Source organism: Mastomys coucha, unplaced genomic scaffold (genome assembly GCF_008632895.1).
Source record: "Mastomys coucha isolate ucsf_1 unplaced genomic scaffold, UCSF_Mcou_1 pScaffold21, whole genome shotgun sequence".
Classification (NCBI taxonomy): Eukaryota; Metazoa; Chordata; class Mammalia; order Rodentia; family Muridae; genus Mastomys; species Mastomys coucha.
Window position 1 is genome coordinate 73,961,562 of NW_022196904.1, and position 19,001 is coordinate 73,980,562.

At 46.7% G+C, this 19,001-nt stretch overlaps 1 protein-coding gene across 3 annotated transcripts in view; it reads right to left on the bottom strand.

Annotated features, from left to right (window-relative positions):
* Cemip (cell migration inducing hyaluronidase 1) overlaps nucleotides 1-19,001 on the bottom strand; it is a 157,755-nt gene that overhangs the window by 55,041 nt on the left and 83,713 nt on the right. For all 3 annotated transcript variants that reach the window (XM_031387227.1, XM_031387226.1, XM_031387228.1), the window contains exons 2-9: nucleotides 15,631-15,740; nucleotides 11,358-11,504; nucleotides 10,728-10,866; nucleotides 9,343-9,579; nucleotides 5,171-5,350; nucleotides 2,318-2,388; nucleotides 1,613-1,708; nucleotides 1,006-1,127 (exon numbers count right to left, since the gene is read on the bottom strand). In XM_031387227.1, coding sequence (XP_031243087.1) covers nucleotides 1,006-1,127; nucleotides 1,613-1,708; nucleotides 2,318-2,388; nucleotides 5,171-5,350; nucleotides 9,343-9,579; nucleotides 10,728-10,866; nucleotides 11,358-11,504; nucleotides 15,631-15,740 — 1,102 coding nt within the window. The remainder of the gene's footprint in view (nucleotides 1-1,005; nucleotides 1,128-1,612; nucleotides 1,709-2,317; nucleotides 2,389-5,170; nucleotides 5,351-9,342; nucleotides 9,580-10,727; nucleotides 10,867-11,357; nucleotides 11,505-15,630; nucleotides 15,741-19,001) is intronic.

The window sequence follows — 19,001 nt, forward strand, 5'->3', positions numbered from 1 at the left end:
AAGAAGTAGAGTGACAAGAGGGAGAAGGAACTCAGACAGGAGCTGGAGTCTTGGCTTCGGACAGACAAGGAGCCTTAACTTTTGTGTCTCAGGTGGGAATAGTACAATCTGGTTAGACTGCTTCAGAGGAGGGCACAGAGAATAATTCCACCCAGGTGACAAGAAAAGCTCTGGGTGAGTTGGTGTCCTTATCTCTTCACAAATTTGTCCTGTCTAGAAGTGTAGGGACAAAGATGGAGCAGAGACTGGGAGGATGGCCAACCAATGACTGACCCAACTTGAGACCCATTCCATGGGCAAGAAACAATCCCTGACATTCTTAATGATACTCTGTTATGCTTGCAGACAGGAGCCTAGAATAACTATCCTCTGAGAGGTTTCACCCAACAGCTTATTGAAACAGACACAGACCCACAGTCAAACATTAGATGGAGCTCGGGACTCTTGTGGAAGAGTTGGTGGAGGGATTGAGGGACCAGGAGCGGATTGGGACTCCACAAGAAGACCAACAGATTCAACTAACCTGGACCCTTGAGGGCTCCCAGAGACTGAACTGCCAACCAAAGAGCATACATGGGCTGAACCTAGCTCCCCTACCCCCTAACAAATATATAGCATAGGTGGAGCTTGGTCTTCACATGGGTCCCCCCAACAACTGGAGATGAGGTTATTCCTGACTCTATTGCCTGTTCCCGTAACTGGACTGCCTTATTTGGCCTCAGTGAGAGAGGATGTGCTTAGCTTTGCAGTGACTTAATGTGCCAGAGTGGGTTGGTACCTAGGGTGGGGCCTCCCCCTTATCAGAGGAGAAGGGGAGGGGTCTCAGGGGATGGGCTATGTGAGGGGCAACTGGGAGGAGGAGATGCTGATTTGGGGATGTAAAGTGAATTCATAAATGAATGGAAAAAAAAGTGAAGAAAAAAAAAGAAAAAGAAAAGTTCTGACACACGAAGCCTGCTTCAAAGGCAAGCCTTGCAGACTCCCTGGCTTTTGTGAAGTTGGTACCTGTATATCAATGGGTCGATTGCAGATTTTTCCTGGGTAAGCTACTCGCAGATCTGAAATTTTCTCCCCACCTTTGCTCTGGGGCACCTTATCATGGTCAAACCACTCCGTCCATTCCACATCTAGGCAAAAAACAGAGACAAGGTCAGACAGGACCTTGTTTCCTTTTGACTTGTCTCCTAATGACTGTATCCTTTTATAAAGGCGATATAGGTTTCTTGTTATTACGAAAGAACTGAGCAGGATGGAGAGACATAAAAGCCCACCCGTAAGCCTACCCCCAGTGCCATCACTACCATGGCGTGCTTTCTGCAAGCCTGAGGTAGCTGCCTGAAGGCCAGCTTCTATCCTAGCCTCTGTCTGCATTTCCTGGCCAACTCCATAATCTGCCATGGAAAAAACCAAGTGCCATGAGTCCCTGTGGAGGTGCAATACAAATCTTAGCCACAGGTGAGAGCTTGCTAACAATTTGCTGATGTGGCTTGATTAATGAAAGACAGCTTTAGTTGATGCCTAGTAAGGTGTCCCCACTGGTATAAGAAGTCCTTGCTGCTCCTGGCCTGTGCTGCTGCTATTGGGTTTTAGCAGTCTGTCTTAAGCGTCTCACCTTGAACCCATTCGCTGGATGAAGAAACATTGAAATGCTCGCCATGCTCTGTCTGGAACAGTTTGAAAACCCGGGCAGCAGCTGAGCCTTTGTGACCTGTCAGAAGGACCAGGTGTGTGAGGAAGCTGACCGACCTTTAACTCCACGGTGATGTTGACCTTACAGTATAGAGAAAACCCCTACAGCCGTGTCTCTTTGTTTTGATTTGGTTTAGTTTTAGTGTTTTATTTTTGAGATTGAATCTCAGGTAGCCCAGGCTGGCCTTGAATTACATAGCCAAGGAGGTAGAGGCAGGAGGGTCAGAAGTTCAAGGTCATTCTCTGGTATATATTGATGTTGAGGCCAATCTGGGCTACTGAGACTCAGTCTTTAAAAAATAAACAAAATGATAAACAAACAAACAAAAACAAACTTTCTATGGTTTCTAGTCTGTACTGCTTCTCTGGAGGCCACCTCCCAGCTCTTAGCTTTTCTTTGTCAGTGAAGACTTTTTTTGGACATACAAAATCTTAGGGAGAGATCTACTTTCTTCTAGCCTGGACCTGTGTTACTGGCTCATAATGCAGTGGAAGAAGTGGCCAGATTCTTGTCTGGGTCCTTGCAGAAGGGCAGCTATGTTCTGAGAGCAGCTAGTCACTCACAACCCACAGCCTGTCATCAGGGAGACATTGGAGGGGACCCGGACTCTCACCAACCATTCATTACCATGGTATTCAATGTGGTCTTCAACTGAAGAGGAAGGATTTCCTTTCACAGTGATGAAGCTCCAAGGGTGTCTGAAAAATACAACAGAGTCAGGTTTTTTAACGTGTTGGAGCTGGCACTCAGTAGGGCTCACAGAGTGAAGACACAGTTTCATAGCTGAGTCTCCCTAGCCACTGGAGGAATTCACCATCCACCCATGGGCTTCCTTTTCCCTATAAAACAAGAACCTTTCTTTGCAAACACAAGGCTGCCTGCTTCCTCAGCAGCCAGCTAGCCTGGGCATCTCTTCCCTGGAGACAGTTTTACTCAATGCTGGCAAAGAATGGATATGAATCACAAACAAACACGCCAACAACTCAACCAAACCATGCCACCCGCCAAGCCCAATTAGATCCTGCAGCAAATATCGGACCAGTTCCAACAGAGGTGATTCCACTCATGCCCACTGCCCAAAAGAGGTAAGCTCAAGGAAAATGGTACAGGATACTATGACTGGCCACTTAGCCATCTGCCTTGGATCTTAGAAAGGGATGAAGTATGTTGGCCTGGTGATGGCGAGGGAAGGAAAGAAAGAAACGTGTGTGCTCTGGAAAAGTCACATAGCCTTTCTCTTTGAAAGGTTTTCTTAGTGGTTTTTGCCTAGTATGCTACATGCAGTGATTGGGGTAAGGATCCCACCCTAATACATCACCCTGGCACATTGAGCATTCTATACTAAAGGGAACTGAGAAATGGCAAAAATGACTCTCTGTCCTTTCTTCCTCACTCCCTAGGACAGAGGTGTCCTGTCTAGAGACGAATGAAGAGGGATTCTGGGAAGAACCCCAAGTCTGTTCATGACAGTTGGCTTATTGGATGGAGAAAGACATCAGATTTTCTTATTATTCTCTACATTTTATGAAACTTAGCACAAAAATACTCAGGTTGAACTATTTGGATTCTTACGGCTTCTGTTTCCTTAGGAAGGTCCTATGTCATGCTTAGCTTAGCTTAGCGTAGCTTTCTTATGAGAACCAGGCTCTTATTGAAGACTCACCCATCTTCCAAGAATGCAACAAGTGCTTCTCATGACAAAGTAGAAGATCATGATGTGAATAGCTTTTGATTTTGCTTGGACCTCCTGTGTTGGTGAGTCAGTGCTGAAAGACGTTCAGCTGAGGTTTAAGATTAAGCTATGTCACACTTGTACTTAAATCTTTCAATGGCTCCCCATTGCCCTTGAGTAAAAATCATCAGCACAGAGCCATTGATCCTCCGATGTCAATCTTGCATCCTTGTCTCTCATGCACACCTCCCACATACATCACTGCTTAATCCTTCCCAACTCTGCTGGCTTCACAGCTGGCTTGACCTCCTCCCAGCTTTGGTCCTGCACTAGCTCACTCCCTAGGATCAGCTCCCCTTGCCCACTCTCTGTCTTTCTCCCTTTCATTTTCTCTCATGGGTCCCATTCATCTCCATCTACTCATGCAAGCTTAGCAGGCCCAGCTGAGTGAATCCCATCAAAACCCCTATTTCCTGTATGAATAAATAAGGGGTCCCAGTTCCAGCGTATCTATTGAACTTAGATGCTCAGCTCTTATCAACCAAACATGTACAGGAGAGGTGACTATGTAACTCCTGCTCGCTGTGACCAGGATGACGTGTGGAGGTTCCCATTGTTCCAATGACTCTCTTAGAAGGAGACAATAGTCATTAACTACCAGGCAGGGTGACAACTACATTACTCATATTATCCCACGGAACCCCTCCCAGCACTCTTTTTCGATAGATCCTGAGATACCCTATTTTACAGATTTGAGAATTAAGCAAAGAGGATGAGTCACTTGCTTGTGATCACACCTCAGAGGCAGCGCAGCACAGATTCAAAGCCAGGCATCAGAAGTTAGGCTTTAGGCTCTGAGCCACCACAACCTTCTCTCAAGGCCCTTCGGTAGCTCTTTTCTTCATAGTTCCTTTCTCATCATAAATTAATAAACTGACTTTTGGTTTATAATGTGGTGAAATGAAAGTGTGTCTGGCGTTTACTGACAAAGGAGGCCTGCCATACCAAAATATCATTGTCATATTTGGCTGCCTGAGCTTCCTGCCCCAGTTTCACTTCCAAAAGCAGCAGCCAGAGAATATGGCCTGGGACCTGGGGTGTCTCTTCTTGCCCAGAGGATCTCTGTCCAGCCAGCTAATTTACTCTGCAGGCTGGAAAAGGCTCTGAGCCTCTCTTGCTTGCCCTTGTCTGAGGAACTGAAGAATGGGTATCAATCTCAAACAGCTATGAGACAGATCATCTCAAATTTACCCAAGCTGAGAGCTGGCTTGCAGGATCAAAAGATGTGACTGCAGTGTGCCAAAGAACTTCCTGCAATTGTTAATGTGTGCACATGCCAACATCAGGCATGATGCTACAATCCAAAGCAAGAGGCTACACACTAGAACCTGTTAAATAAGGCTCCCTTGTATGTTTAGTTGGGTGGAGATAATTGCATAATCCCTAAAACACTGTCTGCCAATCCCCAAGGCACAATATGAACCTTGAAAGGGTAAACAGACCTTAGCTATCCATCAGGGCTCTTATTTCCTTGCTCATTCTAGGCAAACTCAGTGCTTGTAAGTAAGTTCATATAGAAACCTGTGCGTGGCAATAATGGGCTTTGCCTGTAAAACCAAACCAAACCAAAACCAAGCCAAACCAAACAAAAAGCCTGGGCTTCCTTTGAGCACCATGCCTGAGTTTGTCCAGTGTGGGTGAGCAGTGTGTCTTCAGTGCCCTGTGCATTCTAAGTCTGTGGAGCTGGAGACGTGCCCTGGTTAGCATGGACTGCTTCAGTTGAGCGGAGACAGAGTGATGCACAGTACCTAAATCCAAGGTGGAGAAAGTGCTTGCTGCCCAGTTTGGTCATTGCCTTCCGGGCTGTGTCATCCAGGTTTCTAGAACCTTCATCATTCACTGCGACAGAAAGAATCCTGCCATCGGGCACTGCATTCAAGTACTGGACCAGACGTTCACTCTCTTTCTTGGATCTGTAAGTGTCAAACCTAAAAGGAGTAGAGAGAGTGAAGATGTTGATAGTCTTGTCAGCAGTCTGAAAGAGACAGTGACCTAAGTACACATCTGTTTTAGCAGCTAAGATATTGTCCACAGACCTTGAGGGCTATAAACAAAGAAGTGTCTTCAAAGAGCAAACGAGTTTGGCTGTTTGGCTTGCCATACTGAGATACTCAAGAAGGGGGGGCCCTTGATATGGTCATACTTATCATTCACACAGGAAGAGACCTCAGAAATAACTCTAGTGGTAGAAAACTTTGGATCTGGGATGTAGAATAAGTCACATGCTTGGGGTTCAGGCTTTACATGTCCCCTTTCTTCCTGGGAGCTGTTGCTCATGCCTCTTGGAAGGGATTGGCACTAGGAGACAATTGGGATACCTAGAGCAGCAGGGATTTCTATCTCTGATCCAGACCAAAGCAACTCTTCCAAAGTCCTTGGGAATGACAACAAGGCTGCCTCATGTCATGTCTCCCACCCTGGAGCAGCTCATGTGTACTTCTGTCATTAAACTGTCCTATCTGATTCCCATTGCAGTACTGATAGACTTTTTAACCATCGTGTGCTACTGCATCTCTACCTTTTCCTTATGCTTTCTCTTAAAAATTTTTCTTTTGTTTTACTTTAGTATAGTAAGAACTCTAATCAGGAAATTCATCCTTTTAAATAAGTTTTTAAGTATGTAACATGTTATGGATGACTACAAGTACCATGTTGTAAGAATTGATCTTAAACAAGTTTTAAGTATGTAACACATTGTGACTGTTTACAAGTACAATGTTGTAAGAAATGATCATCCCTTACTACACTGTGTGTGTGTGTGTGTGTGTGTGTGTGTGTGTGTGTGGTACAGATTGAGACAGGTTCAGAACAGCCCACAATATAGCAGAGGCTGACCTTGACCTCAAAGAGAGCCTTCCTCAGCCTCCCAAAGGCAGGAATTACAGGAATGTGCCATCTCCCTGGGTTCTCACTTTATTTTTTCTTTTTTGAGATGGAGGAGTGTATCCCACTGGCATTAAACTCCTGGACTCAACTAATCCTTTCTCAGCTTCTCAAGTAGCTGTAATGTCAGATGCACTCCTCCATGCCTAGCTAATTCACTCTTACAAGTGAAACAAACTTACACAAGATACAGATGTTTAAAACCAACAACGATACCCTGCTAGTAAGAAATCATAATGGAAAACAACTGCTCCAGCATCAGTAATCTAAGGTGGCAGTACCACAGCAGGGATTTCCTTTTGTTAATAATTGTTTTAATTTTGAAATTAAAATATAATTGCATCACTTTTCCTAACCCTTCCCTCTCCTGTCTCCAACCCCTCCCATGAACATCCACCTGGGTCTCATTCAAATTTATGACCTTTTTCCGTTATGTGTGTTCAGTGTATGTGTGTGTGTGTGTGTGTGTGTGTTTTTCTAAATACAACCTGCTTTGACTGTATAAGGTTATTCACATGTGTGTTTGGGGCTGACCACTTGGTATTAATAACTAATTGGTGTGGTATTTCCTCCTGTTCTCAGAGTTCATTAGTTGCTTATAGTTCCTTCTGTAGGCTTGAGGCCTTTTTACCTCCCACTTTCCACATTGCCATGTCTACTGATGTGGTACTACTTGTTCTGGCCATGTAACGATTTGTACAGTTATAATGGAAAAGATCTAGCTTGGAACTTAACAAGTAAAATGTTCTAAAATGAATCTTGAAAAACAAGCCAGTGTGACATGCTAAGACAATTTTGAAAAGGACAAAGTAGCACAGTGTAGTTTTGGTAATTGGAGAGTTACCACCCAGCTGCAGATTCACATCGTCTGGCTGGCTCAAGTGTGCTTCTGAAGTCTAGGCCACCCCAGGCTGTCCCCACAGGTAGGCCTTACCCAAGACCTGTAATGCCACATCCACTTCTCCTTCAGGAGCCTTGCCTTCTTCCCTGACCCCAACCCTATCAAAGCCCAGCCACCTTTAAAAGCCAACCCAGTTCTTGCTCCTTCAGGTAAACTCCCATGTACCTATAACTTGCATTTTGTCTGTGCTTATCAATCTCTCCCCATATGGGATCCTTGAGATCTCCAACATTCTTTAAGCCAAGGAGGCGAAGCAAGCACCTGTCACTCAGTTAAAGACCTGTTCTAGCTGTCCCTTGTACGGACAGCACTTTAGCTCCTCCTGACTGGCCTCCACACTGCATCTGGGCTATATGATACTAATTCCCGTACCTGCCCCTGAGAGGGTCCGTGACTCTGCACCTGTATCCTTCCAGGGATCTTTTAAAGAGGGGAGCTTAAGAGCACAGGGTCTCCAATGGAGGAGCTAGAGAAAGGACCCAAGGAGCTGAAGGTGTTGGCAGCTCCATAGGAGGAACAACAATATGAACTAAGTAGTACCCCCAGAGCTCCCGGGGACTAAACTACCAACCAAGGACTATACATGGTGGGACTCATGGCTCCAGCAGCATATGTAGCAGAGGATGGCCTTGTTGGTCATCAATAGGAGGAGAGGCCCTTGGTCCTGTGAAGGCTCTATGCCCCAGTGTAGGAGAATGCCAGGGCCAGGAAGTGGGAGGAGGTAGGTGGGTGAGCAGGGGGAGGGAGGAGGGGTTAGGGGTATTTCTGAGGGGAAATCAGGAAAGGGGATGATAACATTTGAATTGTAAATAAAGAAAATATCTAATTTTTAAAAAAGAAGAAGAAAAAAGAGCCCTGAGGAAACAGGTCAGGTCCAGCTCTGTGGAACCTAGGTAGACCCCAGAGGCCTTCTGCTCTGCCTTCCAAGTTGTCTTAAAGTCTTCTATCTCCGGTACTTCCTACAGATGCCTCATCCTCACCTACACCCCTCACCTGACCCACTGCTAGGGCTTGGCTGTTGAGGTCTGGTCTGTTGCTATGGATTGTAATGCTAAATACAGGCTCCCAAGACCTGGTTGTCCCAGAGACAAGGGAATCTGCTTGTTCCCAAGTTATTTCTGATTGGTAAATAAAGATGCTGACAGCCAAAAGCTGGGCAGAATAGACACAGGTAAGTAAGGTTTAGGGTTCCTGAACTTGGGGTGGAAGAAGAATCACGAGAGGGAGAAGAAGGAGGGAGAGGAGGAAGCCTTCATGGTTTATGTGAGTCATGAAAACATGGCCATGTGGATTGGCTAACTGGAATTAAGAGCAGCCAAGATGAAACATGGCAAATTATATAATGGGATTATTGGTTGGGAAATAGACGTAATAGCATAGAGGTAGCTATCTGCCCAGCTGTTATGCTGATTACAGCTCATTATAAATATAAAGATCATGTATGTCTTTTATCCCGGAACTACATGGTCAAAGGCAGGATAGAAACCATGGATTGCGATTAAATAATTTTGACAACACTTGACAGTCATTACTTTGCCCTCCACTACCATCTCATTTTCTTCCCAGTCACCAGAATGTTCTTTTCTATTAGATCATGCTTTTCTTTGTCTTGACTTCAGATGACTTCATATCTCACGTAAAATAAAATCCACCTCTTTACTGTCACTGGTGCCTCTGCTCCTCCATCCTGCCCTGCATGTCCACCTTTGAGCCCCTCTCCCTCATCCAAGAGTGTACTGCTTTGGGCACCTCTGGCCCTTCTCACCTGTGTTGAGCTTTTCTCTGACACAATTCTCAGCTCACAGGCTGCTCCTTCACACTGGCCTTTCTTAATCACCTGTGTAAAGTGAACCTCTGGTTCCTTCTCTATTATTCCACTTTATCCCACTATGCCTTTTACATTTCTATCACCAATTATCACCACCTGAAGTGTGTGTTTGTGTGTGTGTGTGTGTGTGCTTGCACACATTTGTGTTAAATTCAGCTTGGCTGGGAAAATGCCTAGGAAAGAAAGCACCTCTCTAGAGCAGGACTTCCGTCCACATCATTCACACGGCATGCCAGCCCCCCAGGGAAGCCCTGGTTAGTGGAGATCCTGAACAAGCAAGGACATGAATGAAGGAAAGCCAACCTTACCGATCAGAGTGGACAACTGTGCCCAATTTGGCATCAATAACATGAACAATGACTCCACGGTGGCCCCAGCTCCTTTCAAAAAAATATCCTCCCTCCTGCATGCCACCAGGATGAAGGGTCTTGTTTAGAAAAGTCCAGGAAAGCTTTTTCTGTCCATGCAACTCAAGAGTGCCTCCTTTGTCCACTCCGATGTACTTCAGGCCATAGTAAGGGTCCGGCAGGATGTTTTCATCAGCTCTGTAATGAGAAAGGTTCCAAAGGGTTGGCCAACACATCTCGGTTGGATGCTGAGCCCCTAGGAGCATCACTGGTCCATGATTCTTCTCATTGTGGCCTCAGAGAGCCAAGCTGAATTTTTGGTGATGATATTAGGTCTGCAGAAAAATATTAGCAGGCTAACCAAAGCAGAGTAACAGTGGCCACACAGGGCAGCAGAAGTGTCTGGCAGAAACTATTTGCTGCCAATGTCTTCAGCCCTGACTTCTGTCTCTACCCTATTGGCTGTAGAATCACAGGTACTTTCATTGTGTTCCTGCCTACAGTCAAGCATTTTTAGCTGTCACTTCTTATAACTTTCAATGACTTAAAGATGGGTCACAGAAAAAAGGGAAAAAAGAAAGAGAGAAAAAAGGATGGGTCACAGGGTTGAGGGAAAAGCATATGGAAATTTCCTAAGTCTTATTGCTATTCTTCTGTTTTCTCCAAATGTTTTCTCCTGGAGAGTGGAGGGATATTTATAAGGCTCAGAAACCTAAGAGAAGTTAGAAGTCCCAGAAGGACCCCTCCCTTGGTTATATAGAAGCAGGAAACAATTGCTGAGGTAGAGGGAGCTCTCCAGTGGGGTGGCCTGCCTGTTGGGTTGCAAGCTCCAGGGATACAGTTTTCCCCAGTCAGTACCCATGCTGTGGTTGCTTTTAGGTGATGTAGCTACTTTGAATCACCTATGCTGCTAAAAGTAACCCCAATAACCCTATAGGTTCCACAAGCTACACCTAGGTAGAATTATATCTCCGGTCTGTCATTCATGCCCTCACTGGAGTAAATACATTTGTTCACAACCCCTTGTGAAACATTGCACACTTGTTGTTTATAGCACTAAGTAATCTCATTCAGAGCCTCTTCAGGTCATGGAATGACTGGAAAGCTAGTGAGAGTCTGTCAGGGACTTCTGCAATGCAGCTACTCCATATACAGCATGATGGACAAAGAGCTCCGTGGTTATCTGCTTACCCACTTCATCACGCCTATCTTATTCATGGGTATGGTCTAGTGGGAGACACAGTGGTGGTTCCTATCTTTTATAGACATCTAGACTTCTCCTTTGGAAAGCCTCTTTCCCATCAGACCCAACAGCTGTGCTTGACTGCTGAGCAAAGTCATCTCACCTTCCATACAGCACAATACTGAAATTGCCCTCAAAAGGGCAGAGGGCACTCCCAGCATGCAGCTCTCCACCGTCATCAATCAGGATGTGCCGGGTGCGCAGTACAATATGCTCGTGGTGGTCCTTAATGACAAGCTTTCCTGAAGAGAGAGGAAAGGGGATGTCTGAGAAGACAAGAATCTTAGGTAATGTGAGAGCAGAGTCCAGAGCAGATTCCCTGTACCCCATCCCCCAAGGCAGGCAAGAGGGCATCTTCTCAGCACATCTATGCCCATTGTCTTGCAGAAATTATTTTCCTCCATCTTCTGCTTTGCAAGACATACACGGTGGTCATCTCGCTCATTGCCATTGCTCCATGTCCTTAATTACCAAGCAGGTATATGTAAGAATAACAGATCTCTTCCGAGCACCAATAGGAACTGTCATTTTAAACAGTCTCTTCCCCCACCCCCTGTCAAGATTAGAACCTTGACAAGCCATTTATCAGTGCTCTGATTACATGGCGATCTCAACTCTCCAGATCTTCTGACATGAACCCAGAGCATAGAGCATTTGTTCTGTCTGTCTCAGCTCCTGGCTCTGTAGCTCCATTTGCAGGACTCAGGATGGTGGAAGGGACAGGAAGGCTTACCTCCCCCTGAGATAGTGATGGAGTGGACTGTGGCAGAAGATGTGAGCAGCAGTTTCCTGCCACGGCCAATGTGTACTTGGTGGTCTTTGTCATGGCCAGGGCTCCAAGGCTGCAGCTCAGGACTCTGGTCAGGACACTCAGTTGCCACTGCCAAAGATAATGACATGTCACAACTCAGATCTAATTGATCTGATCACATTTCTTCTCTACCAGGGTTAAAAACAAGTTTTTGGACACCAGAGAGATGCTCTGATCTGAGAGGCAGGTACCCTGGGTACGGCCAAACCCCTTTCATGATTTTGTCTCCCGACTCTGGACAGCCTGCTTCTGCCTCTGATTCAATATCTTTCTAACTGTTCCCTTAGAGACCTGAGAAAGATGGTAAGAAATGAATTGGATAAATAACTAGCACTGATTACAACACATATGGCCTGCCATTGGTAATGACCTGTAAACAAGGAGCAACTATATAGTATTAGTATTAGTATTATTTTTCAGACAACAGAGGCTAACTGAATGCCTAGGGAAGTCTTGTATTTACCCCCTCCATGCCTATCCTAAGTAGCTTTCTACCTGGTGGCTCCTCTGAGGGTATAACTCTTTTTTTGTTTTGTTTTGTTTTGTTTTGTTTTTTGTTTTGTTTTGTTTTGTTTTGTTTTGAGACAGGGTTTCTCTATTTAGCCCTGGCTGTCCTTGAACTCACTCTGTAGACCAGGCTGGCCTCGAACTCAGAAATCTGCCTGCCTTTGCCTTCCAAGTGCTGGGATTAAAGGCGTGAACCACCACTGCCTGGCGAGGGTGATGACTCTTATCACCACACATATCCTTTGCAGGCATCTACCATGTGACATGTGTAGCATCACTGTAAGAGATTACTGGCTTTGGTGGAATATAAGGCCACTGAGTTGGGGCAGTTTCTACACTTGTCCTGGCTAGTTGTTTGTTTTGTTTTGTTTGAGACAGGGTTTCTCTGTGTAGCCCTGGCTGTCCTGGAACTCACTCTGTAGACCAGACTGGCCTTGATCTCACAGATCCTCCTGTTTCTGTCTCCCAAGTGCTGGGATTAATGGCATGTGCCACCACCTCCTAGCTATGCTGCTCTTATTTCTTTTGTTCTGAGCTGTTACTCCTGGAGTGGGTTTGTGGGGTGTGTGGACACCTCAGGGTAGGGAGCCACCTGCTGTTGCTCTGAGGTCAGGCTATGCTTCCTGCCCTATATGCCCCGAGGCAGTCTATAGTCAAGTGTGGACGGCAAGCTTGTAGTTGGATTGGGAGACTCCTGGATTTTCATAAGATTTCCTGGGATCTGCTCCAAATCTATGCCCGGGGAGATGCAAAAAGGGACATCTATGTCCCAAGAGCTGGGAGAACCACCCTGTGGAAAGCAAGTGGAGGTCCAGGAAGGAAGCAAGGAGAAGGGTTAATTGACATGAGGCTATCTTCATTTTCTCAGCACTTAGATTGCGAAGAACAAGTCAGACTTACAGGTAGCAAAGAGGAGTGGGGGGATGGAGGTGTGGCTTAGGTGAGTCCACCAGGGAAGGGGTTCAGCTGTGAGACCAGGGCGGGTATCTGGAGTGGAAGCAAGCACCACAGTGCAGGGGACTTAGAATCACTACATTTCACAGGGAATGTTGGTACAGGAGTCACATCTACAACATGGGACCAGAACCCGTTCAGTAGTACCATGGCAGGCATAGCTGCTCTAAGAGGTAGGTATTTGATTATTCTTCAGTTATGCAGGAAGGAAGCCATAGCTGCCGTAGTTACAAATCTAAAGAAGAGCCTAGAGGGAGACATGCTGTTATCTATACTCAACTGCACCAGATAAGGACTACCTTGTCTTCTACAGAGCCCAAGTTTTCTGTGTGGGTGCCCAGCCCCCACATTGTATCTCTGGTGCACTGCAGGCACCTCTGGTTCCATTTGCCTCACTGTTGGTGTGAATTCAGACTTGAAGTGCCACTACAATGAGAACTCCACATTTGTGAGCTTTCAGTGAGTCACCACTTCAGATTCTAAGTTTCAGGTAACAACAGAGGAAGCAGATGCAGACTTCCCTGCTGGCTGGAGAGAAGAGCTGCTACATAGGCTGGGCAGCTCCCCGCCTTGATATAGAAAGAACGCTCAAGCTGGTGCTCCAAGCAACAGCTCTGAGAGCTGGGTGCTAAATCCCACACCTACGCTTATCTCCAAAGAGGATAGTCACGAATTCCTAGTAGCCTTCCACCTGGTCCTGGAAGTGGGAGTCAGTCTCAAGGAGTTGATTACCAGAGTGTGGAGACCAAATGTCTCCTGGAGTGCTCAGTGCTCCAGACCAAGAGCCCCCTGGGGAGGACCAGTTCCACTAAGTGAACAAAGCTTCAGGTCTCACTGTCTCACTTCCAAGAAAAGCCCACAGTCCTTTCCCTGTCTAAGCATATGACTCTGCAGCCAACTTTGCATCTCAACTTAGCTATGGTGGGCCACACGCTACACGTCTGCCCACCATCAGGATCATGAGCCCCACTCCAAAAGCTCTGAGCCAATGGCTAAGACAGAGTACTTCTGTGACTGGATGTGGTGGGTTGTCCTTTGTGGAAGCTGGGTATTCATACATATGGATCAGTAAATCATCTAAAAATCACCAGTACCATCTTTGAAACATCACCATGGCAACCACACTGATTTCCCTGACTACAGTAGAGGGCCTGTGAGGCAGACTATAAGGGAATGCAGGCTACGACTACTTAAAGCATGAATGACAAAGGTAATTTCTACTTCTTTCCCAAAGAACACAGACTGAAGGGCACCAGAGAGAGGCACAGTCTCCATTCCAAAGGGTTTATATGCAAACTGGGGTGTGGGAGGAAACACCCAGGAAATATCTGAATACTCCCCAAGCTAAATAACCCCAAAACATAAACCCAAATGCAGTTCTTAGCCCGGAGTCAATACCTACTTTGTGTTTATTAATTGAAAGAGCAGATGAATGAACTCAGGCGATGTCGTAAATCATTGCACTGAATACTGACACTTTGCCTACTTGCTATGTCATCCAAGAATTGAGGAGATTTTGAAATCATGGTGAAGGCATTCTATGCTGCAGAATGCCTCTTACCCTCAGAGGGTTGGTAAACAATGCAATTCAATGTGACATCCTTTATCATGGAAGAGCAAAAACTGCCAGTAATAATAGCATTTTAAGATGTGTAATGGTATCCATGGTGGTTTTATTAAACTCCTGCTCAGGTTCTAAGATTTGTACTTTGTACCTCCAGTGTCTGCCAAAGGTGCCAGTTATTCAATGTAGCCTGGGTAAAGTGTCCTGTGCTTCTAATCATAATTTTAAAATCACTTAAAGATCACTTGCTTGGTACCACAAGATAAAAGGAAAAAAAAAAAGAAACCTCACAAGATAAAATAAACAAGCCACTTAGAGCAAAGTTGACAATACTGAGATAGTGAGGTAGATCTGAGTAGGGTGCTGGGCTGTAACACAGGCCTGTAGCCCTAGCACTTAGAGGGCTAAGGAGGGAAGATTGCAAGTTTGAAGCCAGCCTGGATCATACTGAAAGAGACACTGTCTCAAACAGAAAACAGCTGGGTGTGGTGGCACATACCTTTGATCCCAGAACTCCAGTGGCAGGCTGATCTGTAGGTTTAAGCCCAGCCAGGGCTATCTTGTGAGGACCTATCTTAATATATAAACCAAACTAAACAACAAAAAAAGGAAAACACAATCTAATCCTTGCTGAGGGCATTGCACCCGAAAAAGGCTTTATGGGCCCAGATCCTGACCTGATGGCACACTGTGGGGAGGGATGCCCTGAAATTGTGTAGACCAGAGCTAGAATGCCGAATCTCAGCAGAATTCTCCCTCCCCACTCCCTGACTCTCTTCTGGGCAGATTCTAAATTTTGTGTTAGCAGCTAACACTTAAAAACAAGATTTTTAATAAAAATCCAAATTTCTGGTCTCCTTTAAAAATTCAAAATATCTTACAACAATGTCTCCTCTTTCCAATTGTCTTGAATTGAGAGATGGGTTCTCCATGAGGGAAGTCCCAGCTCCAGGGAGCTGAGGTTCACTTGCAATGGAATCCGGGCAGACGCTGAGTTTGCAACCTGGGATGATTCTAGGCCAGCCTGTCATTTCCTAAGAAAACTTGGGGCAGGATGAGGCTTGCTGGAATCCAAGGTGTTCAGTGAGGACCCTACCTGAGAGACTCCCTGTGAGCTCCCTCCCCCAGCAGCCTGGTTGAAGTGGAGGTCCAGCCTTTGCGGCATCTCACCTGCAGATGAGGCCCCTGAAAAGCCAGCCAGGAGAAGGCAGCCCATGGCCAGCACAATCTTGAGGGAGACATCGTGCCTCCCAGAAGCTCTCATTCCAACAGCTTGCTCCCTGAAACACAAGCAGAGTGTCAGAAGCACAGCTCCACAGCCCCACAGTAAGAGCCAACACCAGACAGAGACTCACCCACACTGAGGCAGGGGACAGGGTCATGGCAAGAGAGGCACACCCCACAGGCCCAGAGCAGAGACCTTGTGAGTAGTTCCTCACCTACCATGACTCAGGGCCAGGCAGATCTGGACACGAAAACTCGGTCACCATTCTGCCCCTGTCCTGTAGCTCTCAGCTGAGTGGCCCTCAAGCTCCCTTTGAAATGGAGCCTTTCTATTTAAGCCAAGAAACAGAGATGAAACCAAGCATATGCCGAGAATCCAGTGCCGCGGGCTTGGTGGTGTGCTCACTACTGATTCTCGGACTTCTCTGGACCTTGTTGCCTAAACGGGGCTGTGGTAGATCTGTTGATCTTTGAATTTGATGTTGTTGGTGTGTACTGCTCATGTCTCCTCTTTGCCCAGTAGCAGAACCCCTACTTTTTATATGGGTGCCTAGCTACCTCGAATAGACAAAACATTCTTTAGTTTCCTTGTGGCCTTGCGATTAAGTTCAACCACTAAAGCAGACTTCCAGCAAATGCCCTTAAGGGAAAAGGACTCCTGTCCTTCCTTCTGCCTTTCTGCTGGCTGGGATGCAGATATGATGGCTGGACCTCCAGTAATTCTCGTGAGTCGTATAGTAGGAACCAAGCACTGAGAACAGCAAAGCAAGTGAGAAGAAATCTAAAAGGTGACTACAGAAATCTACATCAAGATGGGAATTTTAACAACACAGATTTTTTTTTTGTTGTTTTGTTTTGTTTTGTTTTTTACTTTGTCTTTGTGCCCAGAGACTCCATCTGAGCTTTGGGAGGGAGAGCTCTAGTTTCTGAGCCATCTCTCCAGGTCCTTCCCAACAGACCTGTGTTTGTGCCTAGAACAAACAGACATTATCCCCAGAAAGTAGCTCAGAGAGGCTCCACCTCTCAGGCCTGCTCAGTGGCTAATCTGATGCCCCTGACCCTGGGCTCAGTGAAGCTCTTTGTGCCAGCTCAGCCGACCGAGGCAGGAAGAGGGGACCTTCTGCACAGGTGGGCCGGGAGGAGGAAGAAACAGCTCAGAATCAAAGCCTGGGTGTCCTCTTCCAGCACCCTGCTCGACCCACACTGCCTCTGCCAGAACAACAGAGGCACTTGTCTCCCACATCTGGGAGGCCACCTTTCCCATGGCTCCCAGAGAGGAGTACTCCATAGCTTGAAGAGGAATGGTAGTGAGTGGTGCATCCAGACCCGGAGGGGGGTGGGGGGAGACACAGAACCCTTCTCAGGTCTCAGCTGCCTTAGGAAAAAAAGAAAGAGAAGGCAGCCTGTTACCAGCTGCCAGTGGGCCTTATCACCTCACTGGGCCACATTCTCCAGGGAAGTTGGACCTGGACAGCTGACACGCTCACTTTATGATGGAATCTGGTAGGCCAGTATGAGGTAGTGGGACGTTCCCCAGGATGGACTTGTGAGGACCTCACAGTTCCCATGTACAGAGTCATGTGTAAGAGGTCATGTGTCAGAGGCTGTTTCCCTTGGGAATGCATGGAAGAACACTTCCACAGAAGGGAGTGATGTCCAGTACCCTTTCCTGACATCACCCCTTCGGCTGTGTTCTCTCCAGTGTCTGAGCCACAGGAGGTAGAGAAGTCCCTAGGCCCAGAATTGCCCCATTGCAGAGCACCCAGACTTCAAACTCTCTAGCACAGAGTGGCTCCCAGGTCCTGGAGACGGCCCGCTGCCATGGATCCTACAGGTGCCCAAGTTTCTCTTGGGAACTGTCTACCCAGAAGGAGAGTACTTTCAGCTGGCCACTGAAGCTTCTGGCAGTAGGGTTGGAATTAAGCCTCTTTGTTGGTGAGACAGGCTGGAAGCAGGTTTCAGCTGTGGAAGACCTCAGAAGAGCTCACAGGGAATGATGCTGGGGACTTCTTGGGGGTAGTCAGCTGAGCCTGCACTGATCAGGCTACAGGGTTGCTAAGATATTGGTCGTGATGATCCTGGCTGGTCTGTCTCTGAAGGATGTGGGAACCATGTCAGCACGTAAAAAGAATCGTATGATTTCCTCAGCAGACCTGCACGACAGGCCATTGAACATCTTCACAGTAACAAACCAAGTTTCCAGATGTCCAGTGTTGCCAGTCTAGCTGCTGTACCAGTCTTGGAGATGCAGGGATCAACAGAGGGACAAGAGTGTCCGTGGCTGCCAGGTACCGGGGCTTTGCTCATTCTTCCATGACTGTCCTGGAGTCCCGAGGTTGTCACCTGTAGAGCAAGCAGAGTGTTAAAGAAGATCCAGTGGTGTCCCAGAGAATACTCATGAATACGCTTGTGTCCTGTGGTTTCCCAGTTCCCAGGTATGGGAATTCCTGATGCCTCAAAGACTGCAGAAAGTGAGACTTTCTATAGAGATCCCACAAAGAAATAAGGACAAGCAGAGAGAAGGATCCCCTGAAGCCCAAGCTTCCAAAGTGAGCCAGAACACATTTCTATGGGAGACACAACAGGGGCTATATCTCATTCTTTGTTACTCAGTCGCCCTAGACAAGCCTGAATTAACAGATGAGCAATAAAATGAGGTGGTCAGGAGTGTGGGCGCCAGAGCCTTCCTAAGGTCACAGCCATAGGCTCTCTCATTCTTTGAGGTCAGAAAAATGAAATGAAATAGAATCAAGCTGCAGGGTCATTGCGAGCATCAGAATGGATGCCCCCCATGAAGACCATGAGCTCTGAGTTTGGCCTGATGACAGCATAGGAGCATTGGGAGCCGCTGATACCAGGAACACTCAGCATCCAGTAACTTGAATCTAAAACTCTGGGCTGGAGTTCCTGTTGTAGCTCCTGTCAGCTATGAGGTTCTCAGCAGGTCCCGCAGCCTGCCAGGGCCTTGGCTTTCTTATAAAAAATGGGAGCAGCCATACTTCTCACCATCTGGACTTAAGTTGTGAGGGGCAATCAAATCTTAGAGTTCATGGCCAGTTCATGAGGCCAGTGAGATGGCTAAGCAGGTAAAAGTCCTTGCCACATGAACCTGCAGCACTAAGGAAGGTAGAGAGATAATCGCGTGGAAGCTTGCAGGCCAGCTGGCCTGGAAGACAGAGCCCTGGAGCAGAAACGAGAGAGACGCTGACTCAAGAAGGTGGAAGGAGAGAGCTGACTCCTGAATATCCTATGAGAAGCATGAGGCAGGTGGTCAGGCACATTATCTTAAACATCCCTTCTCTCTCGTGCTTGCCAGC